This window comes from Polistes dominula, unplaced genomic scaffold, assembly GCF_049000335.1.
Source record: "Polistes dominula isolate Pdom_NZ unplaced genomic scaffold, Pdom_raw_medaka contig_78, whole genome shotgun sequence".
Taxonomy (NCBI): Eukaryota; Metazoa; Arthropoda; class Insecta; order Hymenoptera; family Vespidae; genus Polistes; species Polistes dominula.
This window is the reverse complement of record NW_028301042.1, coordinates 3,607,881-3,630,321: the sequence shown is the minus strand read 5'-3', so window position 1 is coordinate 3,630,321 and position 22,441 is coordinate 3,607,881. Positions and strand designations below refer to the sequence as shown.

At 30.3% G+C, this 22,441-nt stretch overlaps 3 protein-coding genes and 1 long non-coding RNA gene across 5 annotated transcripts; 1 reads left to right on the top strand and 3 right to left on the bottom strand.

Moving 5' to 3' along the window:
• Positions 1-4,425: 4,425 nt before the first annotated feature.
• Positions 4,426-5,067, bottom strand: LOC149031762 (uncharacterized). The gene is made up of 2 exons (XM_089174914.1): positions 4,552-5,067; positions 4,426-4,443 (listed from the first exon to the last, which is right to left on the bottom strand). The coding sequence occupies exons 1-2, from the start codon at positions 5,065-5,067 to the stop codon at positions 4,426-4,428; spliced, it is 534 nt and encodes a 177-aa protein (XP_089031040.1).
• A 68-nt stretch (positions 5,068-5,135) lies between these two features.
• LOC149031761 (uncharacterized) lies at positions 5,136-6,258 on the bottom strand. 2 transcript variants are annotated; one of them, XM_089174898.1, is made up of 2 exons: positions 5,874-6,258; positions 5,136-5,716 (listed from the first exon to the last, which is right to left on the bottom strand). In XM_089174898.1, exons 1-2 carry the CDS (start codon positions 5,920-5,922, stop codon positions 5,136-5,138), a joined length of 630 nt encoding a protein of 209 aa, XP_089031024.1. In that variant the 5' UTR covers positions 5,923-6,258. The 2 variants fall into 2 exon arrangements, with proteins under 2 accessions (XP_089031024.1, XP_089031023.1); XM_089174897.1 differs by having other exon boundaries at positions 5,136-5,779; positions 5,874-6,245.
• A 5,953-nt stretch (positions 6,259-12,211) lies between these two features.
• Positions 12,212-16,023, bottom strand: LOC149031760 (uncharacterized). The gene is made up of 2 exons (XR_016177424.1): positions 15,943-16,023; positions 12,212-12,377 (listed from the first exon to the last, which is right to left on the bottom strand). It is a non-coding gene; the product is annotated as an uncharacterized LOC149031760 (long non-coding RNA).
• Positions 16,024-17,405: 1,382 nt separating this feature from the next.
• On the top strand, positions 17,406-20,265 carry LOC107071368 (uncharacterized). The gene is made up of 2 exons (XM_089174986.1): positions 17,406-18,662; positions 18,757-20,265. The coding sequence occupies exon 2, from the start codon at positions 19,398-19,400 to the stop codon at positions 20,031-20,033; it is 636 nt and encodes a 211-aa protein (XP_089031112.1). The 5' UTR covers positions 17,406-18,662; positions 18,757-19,397; the 3' UTR covers positions 20,034-20,265.
• The last annotated feature ends 2,176 nt before the right edge of the window (positions 20,266-22,441 follow it).

Genomic DNA, 22,441 nt, shown 5'->3' with positions numbered 1-22,441 from the left:
TGAATTTATAATAATTTTTGTGTGTAACCTATTCTATTTTAATATAAATTTTTTAATTATCATTAAATATAATTCATTTTTTTCTGTATTTGATGCAATTCATAATTTCATAATTTTTTCAAACCAATTCACCACTCTACCCCCCTCCCTCTCCTACGCTATTTACTATTACTATACACAACTTTTATACTATTTAAAATGTTTGATTCATTCGCGCGCAATCATGTGACTACATAAGTTCCTGTCCCCCAAAATTCTTTGGCGCGTCCCTCCTACAGGGTCCCTACTGAGGGATAGAATAAAGAAAGCAGGCGCAGTTATGTAGCAAGTATGGAGAATAGGGAGGAGAAAATTTGGCAAGGATTGGAAGAGGAGGATGTGGCTGTTTGACATGTTGGTGTGGACAGTGGTGAGTTACGGAGCGGAAATTTGGGCATGAGAGGAGAGGGAAGAGATCGAGAGGGTACAGGAAAGGTACTTGAGATGGACACTGGGAGTAGATTGGAGGACACCAGGATACATGATAAGAGAAGAAGGGAAAAGAGATAGACTGAGAACAAGAGCAGCAAAGAGAGCTTGGAAGTACGAGGAGAAGCTAAGGAGAGGAGAAGGAAGTGAGCTGGAGATTTCAAAATGGGAAGAAGGGAGGAAAAGGTTTAGAGAAAGGATAATGCAGGACAGAGAGGAGGTTGATGAGAGTTGGGAAGAGATTGAGAAGGAGGAAAGAAGGCGGCAGGAGGACGAAAGGTGGGAGAAAATACAAAGCTCCAGATATAATAAATGGTACAAGCTAGTGATAGCGGAAGGGATACCGAAGTATTTGGAAAGCAAGTGGAGTGAAGAGAGGAAGAGAAGAGTGGCGAGATTCAGATTAGGGAGTGAGATGAGGGAAGGGAGATATTGGGAGGAGGAGGAGATGAGACGATGCAGGGTGTGCGGGTGGGAGAGAGAGACGTGGGAGCATTTGTTGGAAGGTTGCGTCAGAACGATAGGTGAGGAGGACGGGAGAGGAATAGAATAAAAGATAAAAGAGATTTTGAATGAGAGTGGAATAGGGGAAGAATGGTGAGTTGGGTTGAGAGTATAAGAGAGGGGAAGGAGGGACAAGGTTGGGAGTGAAGGTGGTGGAAGCGGGGGTGTGGGACGAGTGGAGGAGGAAAGGAGGATGGGAGAAGTGAGGGAGAGAGGATATAATTGTAAAAGGAGTGTAACCCTTCGATGAAGCAGTAAAATGTATCTATCTATCAAATTTTGATTCTCTAACGTAAATTTATTATTATGAGATGCATATTTTGTTGAAATTTTTTATTACCTTGAATAATATGAATTGTTTAATTTTGTTTAATGCATTATTTGTGGTATGGAGGGTTACCGGTGACCCCCGAGGCACTTCAGACCATTTTTATGATTATTTGTTTGAAATTTGCTTTGTCAAAAAAAAAAAAATTAGTAAAACTAGCTTTATCACAGATTAAGTTATAAAAATACCGTAAGGGATAAAGTTTGACGAAAAATGTAGATTATATTTACTTATGGTTGGCTTACAATGGTCAAGAATTCCCTGTGAAACATCTCCAAACTTTCTTTTGGTATTTTTTTAATCATTTCCATGTTTATCCCTTCTCCAAGGTCATATACGGTGCTTTTTGATTGGAATATCGTGTCAATTGATCTACCATTCACTTTGATTCAGTTATGTAATTTAAAAAAAAAAAAATGTTAAACTGATAGAGGATTAACAACAATTGCTAAAAATCAGATTGAGAAGGTCTCTGACCACTTTATTGTCCAGATTGTATTGAGATAAGCCACATTTATGTTTAAGGCCGGCGATACATGTAAAATACGAAAAAAATCGAATGTTTTTTTTTCATAAATAGTTTACCATCTGAAAAATACGCCTGTAAATTTTTAGAATGAAATTCGCATGATTTATCGATTAAAAATTCATTTAAGTGCTCCGCCTCAACTCGGCGCTAGACGCGAAAGCTAAACTTTGAACACGTTTTTCTCGAAACGACTTTTTTCAAACTGTGGTGAAAGATAACTCAAAAAGGTTTCAACCGATTCTTATGAAATTCTGCACACATTTTCTTTATAGTATTAGCTTCTAGTAGAACTTTAAAAATGCCACAAAAATTTTCAAAAATTGCCATTTTTGACCCAAAAACCATTAAAAAAAAGGGTCAAAAATCTGACTTTTTTGTCTGAATCGTGCCAATTTACGATTTTTTGACTTTTTAGTTTTTCCTTAGTTCAACTAGAAGATACATGTTTTATGAACATGCTCCGACCCTTTTTTTAAATTTTAGATTGCTGTAACTAAAGCTAAAAGTCACCATGATTGATGCGTTTCGCAGCGAGGGCCTCAGGAGATTAGTTACTGCGGCGGCCATTTTGAAAAAAAAAGTATCAGATTCTTATATTATAATATGTAATGAATACACATGCTGAGTTTCAAAACGATTCATTTATTCCTTCCATTTTAAATAAGCCTCTGAAAAACGGTCAAAATTTAGACGTTTACATGTATCGTCGGCCTTAACCCATTCGAAACCACACTCGCACACCGTGTTTGCAAAAATTTTCTTTTTTAATGGAGGAGTGGGAGGAAATTAACATTTAATACAATTTTTGAAAATAAACATATTCTATATGTGTATACTAATTATAAGATATTTCGCTTGCTTATTTTTGTTTCTTACCGTTTGACACACAACAAAGATTGAAAATATTCTTACATTAGTATTATTTTTTTACTACAAATATTAATCGTTATATAATTTGTCCAATTTTGTATATTCAGACAATTAATTTAATATAGATGTGTATAATACAAGGAAATAAAGCAGAGGTACAGATTTAAATAAAATAATTTTGTCGTTTGTTGTAATTTAATAAAATAAATAAATAAATAATAATAAATTTTTATGTAAAGCAGCACGTGTAAAAGAAACTTATTATTGGTAATGTAGTGTGCGAAAAAGTGATTGGTTCGGATTCAATTTTATAGAGGAGTGGGAGAAACGTGTGACGGGGGGGGATAAAATTATATAGCAGATAACATGAATATAACATTAAATATAATTATTAAAAATAAATTTATTCTATCTGAATACAAATTGTAAGATATTTCGTTTGCTTATTTTTGTCTCTTACCGTTTGACACACACAAACATTAGAAATATTTCTCCTTTTTAATTACAACTATTAATCTTTTTTATTTGTTCAATTTTGTACATTCGTTAAAAACTATTTTAACATAAATGTATATAACACGAGGATACTTTATCCCATTCAAAGAAAAATCAAATATGTTGATTAAAACTTTTGTACAGGAAATGGGTACATTTTTATCTCTTTGCATCTAACAGTGAGCTCCTATACATTTACATTTTTAATATATATATATATTCTTAGCAAATGCATATCATTCTTCATATCAATCATATACATTTAATATATGTATAACCAAGCTCGAGAATTTTTATACTTTTTTTGACTGTCAATTATCCGATTTCACATACACACACACACACACACAACAATTTAATGAAAATTAAACTTTCTTGCATTATTCTTTCAACAGTCTCTTATCTCGCATACTTACTCAACTTACTATACTAGATACTCATACTAACCCAGAAATAACAGTGATCTTGTGATATAACAAAACACATAACAATAATATACGAAAAGTGAATATTGAATATAGCTGATAAATTGAAAATACTTCGTCAAATGAAAAATGCGCCTCCTTGAACATTAACAGTTAAACAAATTATGATTAAAATATCACTAAGTAAAATATTAAAAGAAATCATGTATCTGAGGGTGCACTTTGTTTAAAAACACTTTAACACGTTCAACGCCACGTCAGCCATCAGTGACTGACACTAGACTTTCCGTTTAGACCGTGTCCGTCACAGGTAACTGACACGTGCAACTATTTTTTTTATACAAAGTAATGCCTATGGACTGATGGGAATTTCCCTAAGATTTTGTGTGGCGCTAAACGTGTTAAATAGAATCCGAACCAATCAATTTTTCGCACACTACACTACTAACAATAAATTACTTTTACACGTATCGCTACGCACAAATTTATGTTTTATTAAAATCTGTTGGGATCTTTAGCAGAGGCGCGGCTTACTCTAGCAGCAAAAACATGAACTAGAATCTGCAGGTTACTTAGAGAACAGCGCAAAAATATATTTATAAAATTTTCATTTTCAAAAAGAAAAACAATCATATTTTTCTTTTTATACAAAACATATTAAACTATTACGTGAAAAAATTTATTTTAATAAAATGGCTCAAGTAGTATGTAAACACGGTGATAAACAAAAACAAGATTGAAAAATTTTTACTTTTGTTAAATGTTGTATTAATTATGTAATTTGTAAGAGTTAAAAAGTTCATAAATTAAAGTTTGCTGACGTTCTAAAATGTAATAAATAATATAAAATAAAGTACTTATTATAAATGAACCTACCTCGTAGTTTAAGAAAAAAACTCATCATTTTTTAGTATTGGTGCACTCAAATTTACTAGACCGCAGATAACATTAAAAATTTCTTCAACTTTACTGAGAAGACACATTGGCATTTTGTCGTTTAAGATATTAAAACATTTCAATTGTTGTTTACAGCGTTCGATATGAACGAACGCTTTAGCAACATTGTGATTTAATAATGATTCTGTCTTGGAGAACTGAGTTTTATCTCCAAGAAATATTGGTGATATAAAAGTCACGTCATATTCTTTACAAAGATTATCAACAGTTATTCCTCTGTTTGCTAATAATGCATCTTTTTTATCCATTTTTTTTAACAAATTACTTTGCTCGAAAATCATATTATTCGAAATACGTCCACCGTAAAGTTTGCTTACAAAAGAAATTAATCCAGCTGGTGTCATGCCAGTCATAAACTTTACAGTGTATGTACTTTTATAATTTGAGTAAGTTTGTAATTGGCAACATAATTTTGAAGGTTTCTGGATGCAAACCTCTGTACAGTCAATAACTACGCGAACATTTTCTAAGCCTCTAAAACATTTCGGCATATTTTTTAAAATATTATTCTTTGTTGGCCAATAGATAACAGGTTTTAAACACAGATTTAAATTATTTATCATATCAAAAATAATATCTTTACATATATCTTTAGAGCATTTAAAAAAATTGCTAATACAGCGTAAGATAAATTCTGCTTTAGCATCATAAAAGTCATCAAAATCATTTCTCGCAAGTCAAATCTTGAAGATGTTTTGTGTTTTGGTCCTACAGTTACGACTAATTCTTCCAGTAAATTTAATACTTCAAAAGTAGGAATACCAGTCAGTGTACTTAATTCTTCTTTTGATGTAATTAATGAGGAGAATTTTGGGATCAATAAGTCACTTTGAACTTGTACCCTTATACCTTTACATTTTTTTAAGAAAAATGCATTTTTCTTAGTAGAACCGGATATTGTCTGAGGTCCAATACAATTTATGTTATTACCAATTTCTTTTTCGTTTCCATCGTCATCTTTTTCTTCTTCCTCATTTTTATCACCTTGATCTTTCTTCCTCTTCTTCCCTTTTTTTTCATTTAGATTCAACTTTTCAATATCATTATCAGTCTCTAATTCCATTTTAATTGATCTTCTAAGTATTCTTTCTTCTTGAGAATCTATTTGATCTATAGGATAAGCACATTCTTCGGATGATCCTAAAAGAAGATTTTGACTAGGAACACTTATTTTTTTTAAATGAGATCGAGTTGAATCAATAGCTGTAACAACACACACACAAAATAGAAGCATGAGTAAATTTACTGATTTACCAATTTATAATAACCAGAAAAAATAATTGTTAAAAACACTTACTTGAAGGTAAAAAATCATTTTTAATAAAATGGAGTGAACAAACTCTCATACTGGGAGTTATACTTTTTTTAATGTTTAGCGCTTGTACCCAAGCTATATGTTTATCAATTATTTTTTTTCACCAAATTTGTTTACTTGATAAACAAATTGTTTGTTACAAGGTGGAAAATGAAAGAAACTTATTTCTTCATCACGACAATTTTTAGTTGTACAACCAATTACACAGCAACTTAGTTTACTTTTATTTTATCTTGCTAGGAACTCCATAACAAACAAACAAAATTCTTACAACAACTTTTTAGTTTAACGATTTTAGTTAACGAAAAATATAAATATTTCTACATAAATATCGTACACTTGAAATCAACTGTCAGCAATCCGGTATGTTATATTAATTTTGAATTTAGCCACCAGATGGCGTATTCAAGTGCTAGAGATCCCAATATCTGCTATATTTTCTCATGTTATCTGTATTAAATTAATTTACTGAAAAATTGGACAAATTATATAACGATTAATATTTATAGTAAAAAAAGAATACTAATGTAAGAATATTTTCAATCTTTGTTGTTTGTTAAATGGTAAGAAACAAAAATAAACAAACGAAATATCTTATAATTAGTATACACACACACATATATATATAGGATAAGTTTATTTTAAACAATTGTATTAAATTTTAATTCATGTTATCTACTATTTAATCTTATTCCCCCCTTTACCTTTACCATTCCACCCGTCACCCTTCTTCCTACTCGTCTCGCGTTTCTCCCACTCCTCTATGAATTAAATCCGACCAATCACTTTTTCGCACACTACACTACCAACAATAAATTACTTTTACACGTATCGGTACGCACAAATTTGTTTTATTAAAATCTATTGGGATCTTTGGCAGAGGGTGGCTTACTCTAGCGGCAAAAACATGAACTAGAATCTGAAGGTTACTTAGAGAACAGCGCAAAAATATTTTTATAAAATTATCATTATCTTGTAATTAAATTTAATAAAATGAAACTTATATTGCAAGAAATTTTTAAATTTGCTTGCACAGAATCAAGCAATAAAAGTTTTGTTGATGGTGAAAGTGTATTAAATGCTGGACATGTGATTAAGTGTGGGCAAATACCATGTAGTGATTGTAATATTGTAAGTATTTTAGCTTTTTGTTTACAAACTTCACATATTAAAGATAATCCACATGAAATAACTGGTGAAATATTAAAAGATGGTCGAATAATTGGAATGGGTTGTTCATGCAAAGGTGATTTAAGTGATACTTGTAAACATATTATTGCAGTATTGCTCTATTGTAACCGGTAAGATATTTTATCATATTTACATTACCGAATGTGGTTACTGAACACAGTAAAACACAAAAATAAACAAACGAAATATCTTATAATTAGTATACACACACACACACACACATATATATATATATATAGGATAAGTTTATTTTAAACAATTGTATTAAATTTGAATTCACGTTATCTACTATATAATCTTATTCTCCCCCTTTACCTTTACCATTCCTTCCGTCACTTTTCTTCCTTCTCGTCTCGCGTTTCTCCCACTCCTTTATGAATTAAATCCGACCAATCACTTTTTCGCACACTACACTAGCAAAAATAAGTTTCTTTTACTCGTACACGCTTTACATAAAAATGTTTTATTTTATTTAAATCTATATCTCTGCTTTATTTCCTTGTATTATACACATCTATATTAAATTAATTTACTGAATATACAAAATTGGACAAATTATATAAATATTAATATTTGTAATTTTCGATCATTTCTTTTTTCTTTCCTTTCATTTTTCTTATACGCGTTTTCTTATCCTCTTTTATCAGATCTTCCGTTAACGGAACGATATTTTTTCTGTAGTCTTTTGTTTTGTTTTCATTGTGTATTGCATTGGACGGTTTAAGCGATTGAATTTCTTTTATCATTTAAAGAAAGACCATTTATTAAATCATTGAACAGTAGAAGTACGATAAGAAGTAGGGGACAAAAAGATTTCGAATCTTTTATTTAAGAAATGAACAAAATACGTATAGCAATATGTTTTATTAGTCAATCAGATTTCGTTGCGAACGGACGTTTTTCTTGAAGAAAAAATAATTCCAAATTATATAACAGTAAATATTTAATCAATTTTTGTTCTTCTTACCACAGTTTCAGTGTAATTGAGTTATTTTAAAAATGAATATCATTAAGAATTCTGGGATCAAAAATGATAAGATCAAAAATAGTGATGTAAATTTAATATCGGAAGATTATGCGAAAAAATTAGAATTGAAAGGTGCGTATTTACACGCTTTAGCTTTGCTTATGGATGATGATCTTGTTACTCAAGAATCACCGGCATTGATTACACCAAGTATGATCAAAATGGGAAAAGTGATTCATCGTTTAATTGTTACAATGAGTAAAGCAAAACAAGTTAAAAGTAAAAATGGTCAGATTTCTAACGACGAATCTGATAAAGAAAAGGAAAATATGTTACGTGTTATCAAACGAAAAGATTCACTTTCTGTAACTGTTTATCCCGAAATTTCGATTTGTAACATTCCCAAAAAAAGTGCGGTTAATAAGATTAAAAAGAAAAATCCGTTGAATAAAGTCGAAGACAAAAATTCGTTGAATAAAGTTGCAAGATTAAATTCAAAAGTGAAAGAAAAAATTACGTACCTTAATACTGAACTCCAAACGGAAATTGTGTTTATTGAAATTAGTGAAAACAATTCGTTTGATGAAGTTGAAGAAAAAAATTCAAATTCTGAAGCTACGATTAATGTAGCGAATAAAGAATGTTCGTATAATAAAATCAAAGAAAATAATACGTACCTTAAAAATCCATTTAATAAAGTTAATGAAGAAAATTCGTTTAATCAAATTGAAGAAGAAAATTCTTCGAATGAAATCAAAAAAGAAGAAAGTGCGTCTAATGAAATCAAAGAAGAAATAACGTACGTTGAAAATCCGTTAAATAAAGTTAATGAAGAAAATTCGTTGAAAAAAATTGCAAAAGAAGAAAAAGCATCTAACGAAATTAAAGAAGAAAAACTGTACGTTGAAAATTATCAAAATAACGAAGAAGATTCTTCACCTGAAACTATGTCTCGTGAAGTCAATGAAGAAAAAAGTTCGTGCGATGAAATTGAAGAAGAAAAGTTGTCCTCTGAAATTTCATTTCGTGAAGTAAAAGAAAAAAGTGCGTTAAATGAAATCGAAGAAGATGAAGAAGAAGAAGAAGAAGAAGAAAATTCGTCCCCCAAACATCTCTTAAATGAAGCTAAAAAAAATAATTCGTTTAATCAAATCGAAGAAGAACATTCGTATCCTGAAATTAAGTCTAACGAATTAAAAGAAAAGAAAGTGCATGTGATAAAATCGAAGATGAACATTCGTCTCCTAAAAATCCGTTAAATGAAGTTAAAAAAATTGTTTAATCAAATCGAAGAAGAACATTCGTACTCTGAAATTACGTTTAACAAATTAAAAAGAAAAGAAAGTGCATGTGATGAAACCGAAGAAGAAAATTCGTCCTCTAAAAATCTTTTAAACGAAGTTACAAAAAAAATTCTTTTACTCAAATCGAAAAAGAACATTCGTCCCTTGAAATTTCATTATGTGGAGTTGAAGAAAAAAGTGCGTTCGATGAAACCAAAGAAGAAAATTCATCCTTAAAATTGTAAAAGAAGAAAAGAGTGTGTTTGATAAAATCGAACAAGAAGAAAATGTGTCTAACGAAATAAAAGAAGAAAAACCATCGGTTGAAAATCCTTTTGATAAAGATAACGAAGAAGATTTGTATAGTGAAGTTGAAAAAGAAAGTTTATTTAATTTTAGCGAAGATGAAGATTCGTTTCATGAGATAAATAACGAAAAAATAACCCTGTTTAAAAATCGTTTAAGAGCGCGTTTGACTTCTCGTCTAGATAGTAATAGTTCTCTTGATTAAAGTAGTAGTACAGACGAGGAATATATTAGATTTAACAGTGAAGAAAACATGTACGATTACGATGAGTCAGATGTTTTTGGAAACAATGAAGATGTGTTTCATGATTTCGAATTATTCATTCCTTATTAACAAATTATAAAATTAAAAATACAATTATATATTCAAATATATTCACACAAATTATATATTCAAATTGCTTACATATATATATACATAATAAGTTTAAACGTTAATACGTACAATATTCAAAAAAAAAAAAAAAGAAACTTTTAACTTTCAAATATTAAAACAGAAAAATAAGTAATTGTGTTTAATTATAAGTTTAAGATGTAATATTTTGAATATTGAAAGATGAGATAACAAATAATTGTCTTTAATTTTCGAAATTTGTATACGTTAATATCTGATTAGTAAACATTTCTATTTACAATAACTTTGTGTAGTATTCTCGTGACGTAGATTGTATTAACCGAATTCATCTTTTTTTTTTGTTAACGTAACGGTTTACAATTCTTCGATGTTTTGTTTTTGATTTCTGTTATTTTATTTTAATTTGTCAATTTTGGTCAAGATGTCATTTCAATCGAATTTAAATTTGAAATGAGATTGTCATTTATATTATTTTAATATTGTGTTCATTTATAAATTATTTTATTATTACGTACCACATAAATTATTTTCTGTTAAGTTTGTTGTCCTCGTGTTTTCATGTTTAAAAATTTAATAAAATACAATTTTTTTTCCTTTTTCGGAATGATTATTATTATGTATTTTGTATTTTATTAAATTTAATATTACGTTCAATTCATAAAATATTATATATATAATTTTATATTTTACACACACACACACACACACACACACAGTCATTGTTTTTTAAACTAAAAATTTGTACTCAATTTTTATTAATACTGATATTTTATATTTCATGTTATTTTGATAATTTCCACTAAAAATATTATTGTATGCGTTTTGTAAAAAAAGAAAAAAAAAATAATAAAAAATAAACAAAATTCACAGTTTAAGTATTAATTTTTTTTAGAAAGACATTTGACATCGTTTTTTTTTTAAACGGTCATTAAAATTTGTTTCAATATAATATTGACCTGTTCTTTTTGTTTTGTTTTTTTTTCATTAAATTAATATGATATAAATAATTGTGGTTATTTTTCATAAGAAAACACCAATCTTAAATTCACATAAATGAAATTTTTGTTTATCTGTGTTCGATTTAATTTTTTTATTAATATTTTCTCTCTTTTTCAATATATTAATGAAAAAAATTATTGAAATGTAAAATTTGAACTTACATACTGCAATTACGTATAAATAAAAAATAAAGTTTATATTTGAAATAATTAATTAATATTTTCTTCTTTATTTTTGTTCGAAAAAATTGTTAAAAAATCTTTCGAAATAAATTCCAATTATTCTTTTGTCAAATACTTTTATTATTACCGTAATAAATTCCAATTATTCTTTTGTTAGATACTTTTATGATTACCGTAATTTTTCCGATTATTCCCTACCATAACGACTGGTATTATTCTTTTATTTTTTCCTATAAGAAATAATCGAAATGTTTCGATATGATGAAATATCAATTAAGGGGTGACCAAATTTTCCGTTCATATGATTTATTTTTATCTTATAAATGATCTATTTGTTTGTCATAGGCGTAATCTAACTAGGGAATTAACAGAGTGATACCCCTGTCAGATTTTGTTTTAAACTCTATAGCAGTGGTTCTCAAACTTTTTTATCCTATCGCCCTCTTGAAAATTTGAAAATTTCTTGGTGACTTTTTTATTAATAACTGAGAAATAATAAAAATTATTTATTAATTATTTATTGCTATTGTACTCATGACCTTTTTTTAATTGCATACCCACAACTCCATGACCTTTTTTTAACTCTTTCGCTTGGAGCGCCGCTTATAAGTGGCGTCCACAATACGACCTGTGGGTACAAGCGCCGTTTATAAGCGGCGTACGCAATATGACCTGTGAGTACGAGCGCCGCTTATAAGCGTCGCGCACATAATAAAAATATTACCTGTAGCTTTGTAAGTTATAAATGTAAGTTATATATGTTTATTAGTTATAAATGTTTTCATATCAAAAATGTAAATTATACTCATTATATTGTAGCAAAGATTGTTTTATTCGGTACAATAGTAATTTAAGACTCAGGAAAACATATATACAGTAACAACGCATATTGGACGTATTCGCGGCGTGCGCCTCCGTTCAGTGATAGTACTTCGGCGGACTGGACAGCCGAAGTGAAAGGGTTAGGGGGGGGGTAAGGTTAATTCGTACAAAAAAAGGCATATTTTGGTGAATTTTTTGTGACAACACAGTTAAAATCTCTTTATTAAAACCAATGGTATATTAAAGTATGACATTCGAAGAATATTGTATAAAATTTTCACGAAGAAATATTAAAAAATACGGCAATGGCAGTAATTATTCGGACGTGTCTCAGGAAAAAAGTAGAATTGCGGTGTCCCTCATAACTTGATGCTGGATCATCTGAAATCAAAAAATCAAAGTTCATTCGTTAAATAATAGTTTTTCTCAGGTAACGCTGGGAGGATTTTTCGAAATTTCAATTTTTCACTTTTTTGGAACACTTTGAAGGGAAAAACGCGATTTTTTAGCTGATTTTTTTTTCGCAATATATTATTAGGTCATTAAATATGAAATGTCTGATTTCGAGATGAAAATAATCCGAGTAATCAAACATTTCATAGTTAATAACCTAATATCAATATTAAAACCTGACGACCGATGAGAGGATAATTAAAAATGTATTATGTTATTTTTTGTTAAAATAATATCAGCATGTAATGTTTAGTCATATTATACCGAGATTTTTTGATCGTCTTTTCATAATTTTTTCTTACGAAAAAATTCTTTTCATTAACAAATAATATCGACAAATATATCGGTGATGACGTATTTAGAAACAAGTGATAAACAATGCAGCGATAAGCCAGTTTAATATTTCAGACTATTGAATATTTTTTTCTGATTTTAAAATTTCTTTTTATTGTATCAAGTTTCACTACTACACATCATAAAGCTACATACTTATTACATTATATACATATACATACACATACATAACTACAAAACCGGTTGATCAATTTTTCATTCATACTTAATCTTAGTAATTACATTGAGTGTAGAAAGTATTCGTACACCGATCAATTTTCGTAAATGAAATGAATTGGAAAAAAAGATTGGAATTCGCAAATAATAACATTAACAGACCAATAAAGTACTGGAATCGAGTTATTTTTACAGACGAAAGTAAATTTAATATTTTTGGATCTGATGGACACTGCACTGTATGAAGGGATAAAATGAAGAACCTGAAATCAGAAAAATTGCGATCCACAGTGAAACATGGTGGAGGTTTTGTACTTGTTTGGAGCTGTATGAGTGCAACTGGTATTGGCATGACCATGATATCCTTCATTTCGCAAACAATTACTTACAGTATTAGAGGATACATCAATTTTTAAATTATTTTTAAGATGTTCGACTATTTTTACAGCACTTATCTTTGGATTCTGTTTTATCATTCTTGTGATAACTCGTCTAGTGTACTGATTAATTTTCCGTGGACGTCCATTTATTGAGTTATTTTACAGTTTCGTTCTTAATTCATACCTATCAATAATACTTTGTACAGTAGATCGAGGTCTGTTTATAATTCGCGATATTTCTAATAAACTTTTACATTGATTATGTAAATTAATAATAATTTTTCTTTTTACTATCGTTGTTTTCACACGTTTTCATCCCATTTTCCAACAATAATTTTCAATCTTAAAAAATGTTGAGCTCAACTGATGCCGATAACACTTACAAAGATACTGACGAGGTCAATTATATCTAGAAAGCAATCACTTGATGTATTCATATTTTGATTTATATACGAACTCTCTTGTAAATAGTTCGAAATAAGAACTGTACGAATATTTATTGCTCCTATGTTTCTGCCAATTTGTTCGTTTTCCTTGTCAATCTTATAATTGATTCAAAAAAATAATTGTTTGTTTCATTACATCTATTGTAAAGATTTTCAAAAATATATATAAATTTATCGTTTATAAAAAATTAGTATTAAACTACAACTTCACAACATTTTATTTCAAATTGATCGATGTACGAATACTTTCTACACCCATTGCGTATCATATTTTGAATGAATTTTTTTTAACGGATAATTATATACTATATATATATATATATATATATATATATATATATATATATATATACAAAGAAACCTGGGATTTTAGAAAAAGATTGCGGTGGAATAAGTTTATTTATTGTTATCGGAATATCTTTCCAATGTTTGTGTGTAAACGATATAAGACGAAAATAAAACAAATGAATATCAACAATCATACTAACCGTTATCGATCGTCAGATTTTTATGTTTATTATTCTCACTAATCGTAAGTTACAAGCGGTATTGGTAAAATATTATATTCAACAAAATTGTTCAGTATTATAAGAATTAATTTATTATTTATTAGAAATTATTTATTTGTTTATATATTTTTTAAGTAGCACTATAATTATAGATAGATACATTTTTTACTGCTTCCCCGAAGGGTTACACTCCTTTTACAATTATATCCTTAACCTATCTTAACACTACTCTCTCCCTTACTTCTCCCTTCCCCCTCCACCCGTCCCAAAACTCCGCTTCTACCACCTTCACTCCCAACCTTATCTCTCCTTCCCCTCTCTTATACTCTCAACCCTCTTCATCCATTCTTCCCCTATTCCACTCTCATCTAAAATCTCTTTTATCTTTTATTCTATTCCTCTCCCGTTCTCCTCACCTATCGTTCTGACGCAACCTTCCAACAAATGCTCCCACGTCTCTCTCTCCACCCGCAACCCTGCATCGTCTCCTCTCCTTCTCCTCCCAATATCTCCCTTCCCTCATCTCATTCCCTAATCTGAATCTCGCCACTCTTCTCTTCCTCTCTTCACTCCACTTGCTTTCCAAATACTTCGGTATCCCTTCCGCTATCACTAGCTTGTACCATTTATTATATCTGGAGCTTTGTATTTTCTCCCACCTTTCGTCCTCCTGCCGCCTTCTTTCCTCCTTCTCAATCTCTTCCCAACTCTCATCAACCTCCTCTCTGTCCTGCACTATCCTCTCTCTAAACCTTTTCCTCCCTTCTTCCCATTTTGAAATCTCCAGCTCACTTCCTTCTCCTCTCCTTAGCTTCTCCTCGTACTTCCAAGCTCTCTTTGCTGCTCTTGTTCTCAGTTTATCTCTTTTTCCTTCTTCTCTTACCATGTACCCTGGTGTCCTCCAATCTACTCCTAGTGTCCACCTCAAGTACCTTTCCTGTACCCCCTCGATCTCTTTCCTCTCCTCCCACCCCCATATCTCCGCTCCGTAGCTTAACACCGTCCACACCAGCGTGTCGAAGAGCCACATCCTCCTCCCCCAATCCTTGCTAAACATTCTTCTCCCAAATCCCCAAACCTGCCTCATTGCTGCCCCTGCTTTCTTTATCCATATGCTTCCTATCCCTTAAGTGCGCTTCCTGTCCTCCATTCTTTCTGTATACATAGCCCAAATACTTGAACTCTTTCACCTCTTCTATCCTCTTCCCTTTCCAATTCCAGTCTATCTCTCTATTTCTTCTCCCTCCTCTCCTAAATCTTAGTATCTTTGTTTTCTCCACATTCACCTCAAACTTTTTCCTATCACAATACTCCTCCATCCTTCTCAGCATGCTTTCCATTTCTTCTTCTCTTTCAGCCAACAAGACCACATCATCCGCGTATGCTAATGAACCTATCCTCTTCTCTCTCACCCTTACACCACCCTATCTTCCTTTCATCAATACTTCCTCTAAATCTGCTATCAATGCGTTAAAGAGTATCGGACTCATTGGGCACCCCTGCCTGACCCCTTTTGCCGTCCAGAATCTATCTCCTTCCTCCCCTCCAGCCTTCACCCTACTTGCCGTTTCCTGATAAACTTCCTTCACCCTTTTCCTGAGCCCCTCTCTTATCCCTCTATATATATATATATATATATGGTACTTACGTATTAACGCCATCGCAGCAAAATTCCGATAATGCGCCAATCTACACCTTAAATTGTTGCGACAAATCATAGAATAAAAAACTTTATTTAAAATCAAAACATTTTCAAAATTCAAAACATTTTATTTATAAAAAGTAGTCAATCGGATTTTGGTGGAAAATGGGCCGATATAGAATTTAACATAGATTCAAAACAGTCTCTATTTTCTTTTACCTGATGCTATCGCCATAACTCTGACGCAACCCTGACGAAACCCTGACGCAACTCTGACGGTTGCTGTGTGCAAACAACAAGGTTGTTGTGGGCGAACAATAAGATTGCTCTTTATTGGCGCATTAGCGGAATTGTTGCTGCGGTGGCGTTAATACGTTAATTAAATAACGATTAATTAATAATGAAATTATTAATTAATTATTAACACTAGATATACCAGACTAGTCATTTTGACTGGTCGGGCCATTTTAATTCAAAATTTCTACTCCATGTAACATTTGAGTACTGTAAATAATTAAGCGTTTTGTTATTTAAAAATGTCTATAAATCCATTTATCTATTAAAATTATTATTGTTAAACATTTTTTGTTCTTTTTTAAGAGTAAATAAAGACTGGAAGCCTCAAAAAGCATTTTTTTATACACCAGTCATTTTGACTAGTATGGTAGAAATAGGTATACTGAAAATGATAGTATATCTAGTGTTAATAACATATTTTTATTTGTGTAGATTGTATCAAATATCGAACTTTTATGAAGAAATTTCATTCCTTGACATAAGACCAACAATAGTTCTTGGTTATTTATCAAGTGTGAAATCAAGACGTAAAGAACCAGATTTACAAAAATCGAAAGTTGTTAGAGGAAGAGTAAATGTAGAAGTAGACTATTATCGAACGAATCATCTCATAAAACCAATAGACACACTACAAATATTTTTTTTATTATTATTTTCTAGAAAGCCGAATAAAAATTCTTTTTTTTTTAGTATTGGGATCCATGGTGACTAGACAAGGAGCACAAGCTCCATGTATACAAAGGGGATATAAAAATAAGAGGGCACCCGTGTTCGCCTTGTACCAAAATGGAAAGGGAATAAGACGGCAGTTTAAAAAAAAATTATAATACGAAACAAAGGGTAATCATTTAGGTTGTTCAAGAATAAATAATTGAAATTAAATAAATAATTATTTAATAATCGTAAAAAATTGAGTAAATAGTAATATTAATAATAATAAATTTAGATTAAATCCTAATCATTTAGAAAAAAATAGTATTAAATGTAAATTTTATTGATAATAAAATTCAGTCAGATAAAAGTAATAGTTAATTCCCGTCTTCGTATAAGATCAGTTGCACTCCCACTATTGCAATTTTTAACTGCGCACACTCTGCCCATTTTTATATTTATAATTTTTTATTAATCTTATTTTTAATATTTTATTTTTGTTATTATTTTTTGTTTACATACAAGTATTAGGGTTAAGAACTCTTTGCTCACTTCACGCATCAGTATGTTACTATATTCAAAACAGTACAAAGGGCATATTAGCGACCCTAATGGTGAAACAAGAAAACCTAAATATACGATTTGCGTGGACAGATTTTGGCAATTAATACGATTGAGCAGTGATCCCACTCGTACGATAATTGTACGGTAATTTACGATAATTCGATAATTTTCGATATATTTCGATTATGTTTCGATTGCAGCGCTTCCTATTGCCCTACACAGTCTTATTTATGAAAAAGATCACCAGTTAACTTTCTTCACACTTCGAAAAAGGAAGGGCGACTTGTTGAATAAATTAAACACATATTTTTACACGTTTTTTTTGCACTTTTGCATTAAAAAAATCTGGAAATCCGGAAAATCTTTGTTAACCTAGTCAAAAACTTGAGATGGAAACTTTTCCTGTGCGTACGATACTTTTACTGAAAACCAGATAATTTTACGGCACTGTGTCGATAAGACAAGCAAAAGTTTCTGGGATCACTGCGTTTGAGATCGTGCTCCTTGTCTAGTCTCTATGTTGGGATCTCTAGTAGGGACCCTATAGGAGGGACGCGCCATGTACATTGCTAGGGTGAAAATGTGGGGGACAGCTTCCGTTGCATCGCGCAGCCATGTTTATCTTTATTATGTATTAACGGTTGTGGTTAATTGAATCATTCACGCGCAATCACGTGACTATACGAGTTCCTGTCCCCCAGCAATGTACATGACGCGTCCCTCCTATAGGATCCCTAATCTCTAGCACTTGAATACGCTATCTGGTGGCTAAATTCAAAATTAGTGTAAATGTACCAAATTGCTGACAGCTGATAGCAATTACACGATATTTATGTAGAAATATTTATATTTTTAATTTTATGACTTGCTTACTTATTATTAAATGTGGAATTAAAAATAACTAGTATCGTTAAACTAAAAAGTTGTAAGAATTTTGTTTGTTTGTTATGGAGTTCCTAGCAAGAAAAAATAAAAGTAAAGTGTGTTGTTGTGTAAATGGTTGTACAAGTAAAGCTTGTCGTGATGAAGAAATAAGTTTTTTTCATTTTCCACCTCGTAACAAACAATTTGTTTATCAAATAAACAAATTTGGTGAAAAAAAATAATTGATAGACATATAGCTTGGGTACAAGCGCTAAACATTAAAAAAAGTATAACTCGCAGTATGAGAGTTTGTTCACTCCATTTTATTAAAAATGATTTTTTACCTTCAAGTAAGTGTTTTTAACAATTATTTTTTCTGTTTATTATAAATTGGTAAATCAGTAAATTTACTCATGCTTCTATTTTGTGTGTGTGTTGTTACAGCTATTGATTCAACTCGATCTCATTTAAAAAAAATAAGTGTTCCTAGTCAAAATCTTCCTTTAGGATCATCCAAAGAATGTTCTTATCCTATAGAACAAATAGATTCTCAAGAAGAAAGAATACTTGGAAGATCAATTAAAAAAAGAATTAGTGACAGATAATGATATTGAAAAATTGAATCTAAATGAAAAAAAAGGGAAGAAGAGGAAGAAAGATCAAGGTGATAAAAATGAGGAAGAAGAAAAAGATGACGATGGAAACGAAAAAGAAATTAGTAATAACATAAATTGTATTGGACCTCAGACAATATGCGGTTCTACTAAGAAAAATGCACTTTTCTTAAAAAAATGTAAAAGTATAGGGATACAAGTTCAAAGTGACTTAATGATCCCAAAATTCTCTTCTTCAATTGCATCAAAAGAAGAATTAAGTACACTGACTGGTATTCCTACTTTTGAAGTATTAAATTTACTGGAAGAATTAGTCGTAACTGTAGGACCAAAACACAAAACATCTTCAAGATTTGACTTGCGAGAAATGATTTTGATGACTTTTATGATGCTAAAGCAGAATTTATCTTACGCTGTATTAGCAATTTTTTTAAATGCTCTAAAGATATATGTAAAGATATTATTTTCGATATGATAAATAATTTAAATCTGTGTTTAAAACCTGTTATCTATTGGCCAACAAAGTATAATATTTTAAAAAATATGCCGAAATGTTTTAGAGGCTTCGAAAATGTTCGCGTAGTTATTGACTGTACAGAGGTTCGCATCCAGAAACCTTCAAAATTATGTTGCCAATTACAAACTTACTCAAATTATAAAAGTACGTACACTGTAAAGTTTATGACTGGCATGACACCAGCTGGATTAATTTCTTTTGTAAGCAAACCTTACGGTGGACGTATTTCGGATAATATGATTTTTGAGCAAAGTAATTTGTTAAAAAAAATGGATAAAAAAGATGCATTATTAGCAAACAGAGGATTAACTGTTGATAATCTTTGTAAAGAATATGACGTGACTTTTATATCACCAATATTTCTTGGAGATAAAACTCAGTTCTCCAAGACAGAATCATTATTAAATCACAATGTTGCTAAAGCGTTCGTTCATATCGAACGCTGTAAACAACAATTGAAATGTTTTAATATCTTAAACGACAAAATGCCAATGTGTCTTCTCAGTAAAGTTGAAGAAATTTTTAATGTTATCTGCGGTCTAGTAAATTTGAGTGCACCAATACTAAAAAATGATGAGTTTTTTTCTTAAACTACGAGGTAGGTTCATTTATAATAAGTACTTTATTTTATATTATTTATTACATTTTAGAACGTCAGCAAACTTTAATTTATGAACTTTTTAACTCTTACAAATTACATAATTAATACAACATTTAACAAAAGTAAAAATTTTTCAATCTTGTTTTTGTTTATCACCGTGTTTACATGCTACAAGAGCCATTTTATTAAAATAAATTTTTGTTAAGGAATACAATAAATTTTAAGCGTATTTTATATCAAAGCTGATAGGTATTATCAGTAATTTATCGTCACATGGAGTATAAATTATAAAATAAGTTGTGAGGAGATTTAATTATTGTTTGAAATTTGGATAGCTTCATGTCTTCCAATTCTGAAAATAGAAAATACACAAAGTATATAATAGAATGAAAACAGTAAATCATTAAAATTCCGAAATAATTTATTTGTAATAGTTTCTTATTTAATTTGAAAAAAAAATCGTACTTAGAAGTTAAAAATTAATTCACGTAATAGTTTAATATGTTTTGTATAAAAAGAAAAACATGATTGTTTTGTATAATAACTTAAAAAAAAAATTTATAAATAAAATAATAACAATTCGAAGATTAAAATATACAAATAATAGAAATTGATAATATAGATTATTTTAAAAATTGCTTGCGAAAATAAAAGAATGAAAAATCTGGTAAAAAATTTACATGTGTAAAGCCAAAGCAGAAGACTCAAGTTTAGCAACCATTAAGTTTCTTATTTTTGTATTTTCCTCCTCAGACAGCTGGAAATTTTCATCTGAATCCTTGGATTTAGTGTTGTCATCATTAGCTTTAGTCTCGTAGGGGTTTTTTTTTTCGATATTTAGTATTTAAAATTTTTTTTCTCGACATTGAAAAACATTCATGTTCGTCCAATGGCTTGGCTTCATATTTTTCTAGTGATGATTTATGAGGTTGGTTCCCTATGCACTTTTTATCAGTGTATGTGATCATTTGCAAACTCTCCAAATCATTTCTATAAAATTGAAAAACAATTATAATAAATAAACTGTTGGAGTCACAGAGTAATCACAATAGGTAATGTAAATATGATAAAATATCTTACCGGTTACAATAGAGCAATACTGCTATAATATGTTTACAAGTACCACTTAAATCACCCTTGCATGAACAACCCATTCCAATTATTCGACCATCTTTTAATATTTCACCAGTTATTTCATGTGGATTATCTTTAATATGTGAAGTTTGTAAACAAAAAGCTAAAATACTTACAATATTACAATCACTACATGGTACTTGCCCACACTTAATCACATGTCCAGCATTTAATACACTTTCACCATCAACAAAACTTTTATTGCTTGATTCTGTGCAAGCAAATTTAAAAATTTCTTGCAATGTAAGTTTCATTTTATTAAATTTAATTACAAGACAATGATAATTTTATAAAAAAATTTCTACGTTCTCTATTTTGTTTATATTGGTAATGTACAGTAACCTATTTGTTCTAGTTCATATTTTTGCCGCTAGGGAAAATTTTCCTACCCGCGCTACTGCCAAAGATCATAGTACAAGGTTCAATGCCATGTTATTTAGTTAGTTTTATATCCACAAGAAGCGTAACTATCGTTGACGTACACATCACTGAATGGTTTGTAAAATGGACAAGTAACGATTATAGCAATGATCCCATTCGTACGATAATTTGAAACTTTGTACGATCCAAAATTCAGCCTGTACGATAACTTTCGATTTTACGATAATTATCACTGTGCAATTTGGAAATCAGAAAACTTGATGATCTTTTTTTTCTTTTTTTTTCTTTTACCCATCAAATTTTGCAAACGGGTAAATTGAACGGTAAACGGGTTTACCATGCGGTTTTGATTCGATATCTCGAGAAGAAAGAACCACCACTGTACGATCTGATCTCTCTCCCTGCCGTACGCCATACCTACGACAACTTCTTTGAACTTGAAGACTAATTTTTTTATGATTTTGTGGTTTCCGGTGGACTTATCGAACCGCCGACTAAACTCAGCCAACTATCAAATAAAAAAAAAAAAGGTTATCAACTTTGAAAAAGTTGGAACTTTTACTTTTTTTAAATCTAATCCGACAAATTCAACAAATTCAAAATTTTCCTGTGCGTACGATAATTTTCCGGTGTGTACGATAATTTTCGTCGATTAGACAAACTAAAGTCTCTGGGATCACTGCTCATATATGCAAACTCCTATATGGACAGTTTCCATAAGTAGAAGCTGTTCCGACAAAGTGAGACAGATAATGTCACCTTCTTTATCCTCCGAGCTTCCAGCTCAGTTCTGTGCATCGTTTGCATACGGGAAAACGCGTGTCGAGTAATTCAAATAAAATATATTTTTATAATAACTTTTTATTTTATTTACGAGGAAAA

What these genes read in the sequence shown, in the direction of transcription:
- LOC149031761 (XM_089174897.1), bottom strand. Translation starts at nt 5,922, where the DNA reads ATGAGAGTTTGTTCACTCCATTTTATTAAAAATGATTTTTTACCTTCA. An exon ending in AAATGATTTTTTACCTTCAA is followed by an intron (nt 5,780 to 5,873) that starts GTAAGTGTTTTT and finishes GTGTTGTTACAG; the next exon opens with CTATTGATTCAACTCGATCT.
- LOC149031762 (XM_089174914.1), bottom strand. Translation starts at nt 5,067, where the DNA reads ATGCCGAAATGTTTTAGAGGCTTAGAAAATGTTCGCGTAGTTATTGAC.
- LOC107071368 (XM_089174986.1), top strand. Translation starts at nt 19,398, where the DNA reads ATGATAAATAATTTAAATCTGTGTTTAAAACCTGTTATCTATTGGCCA.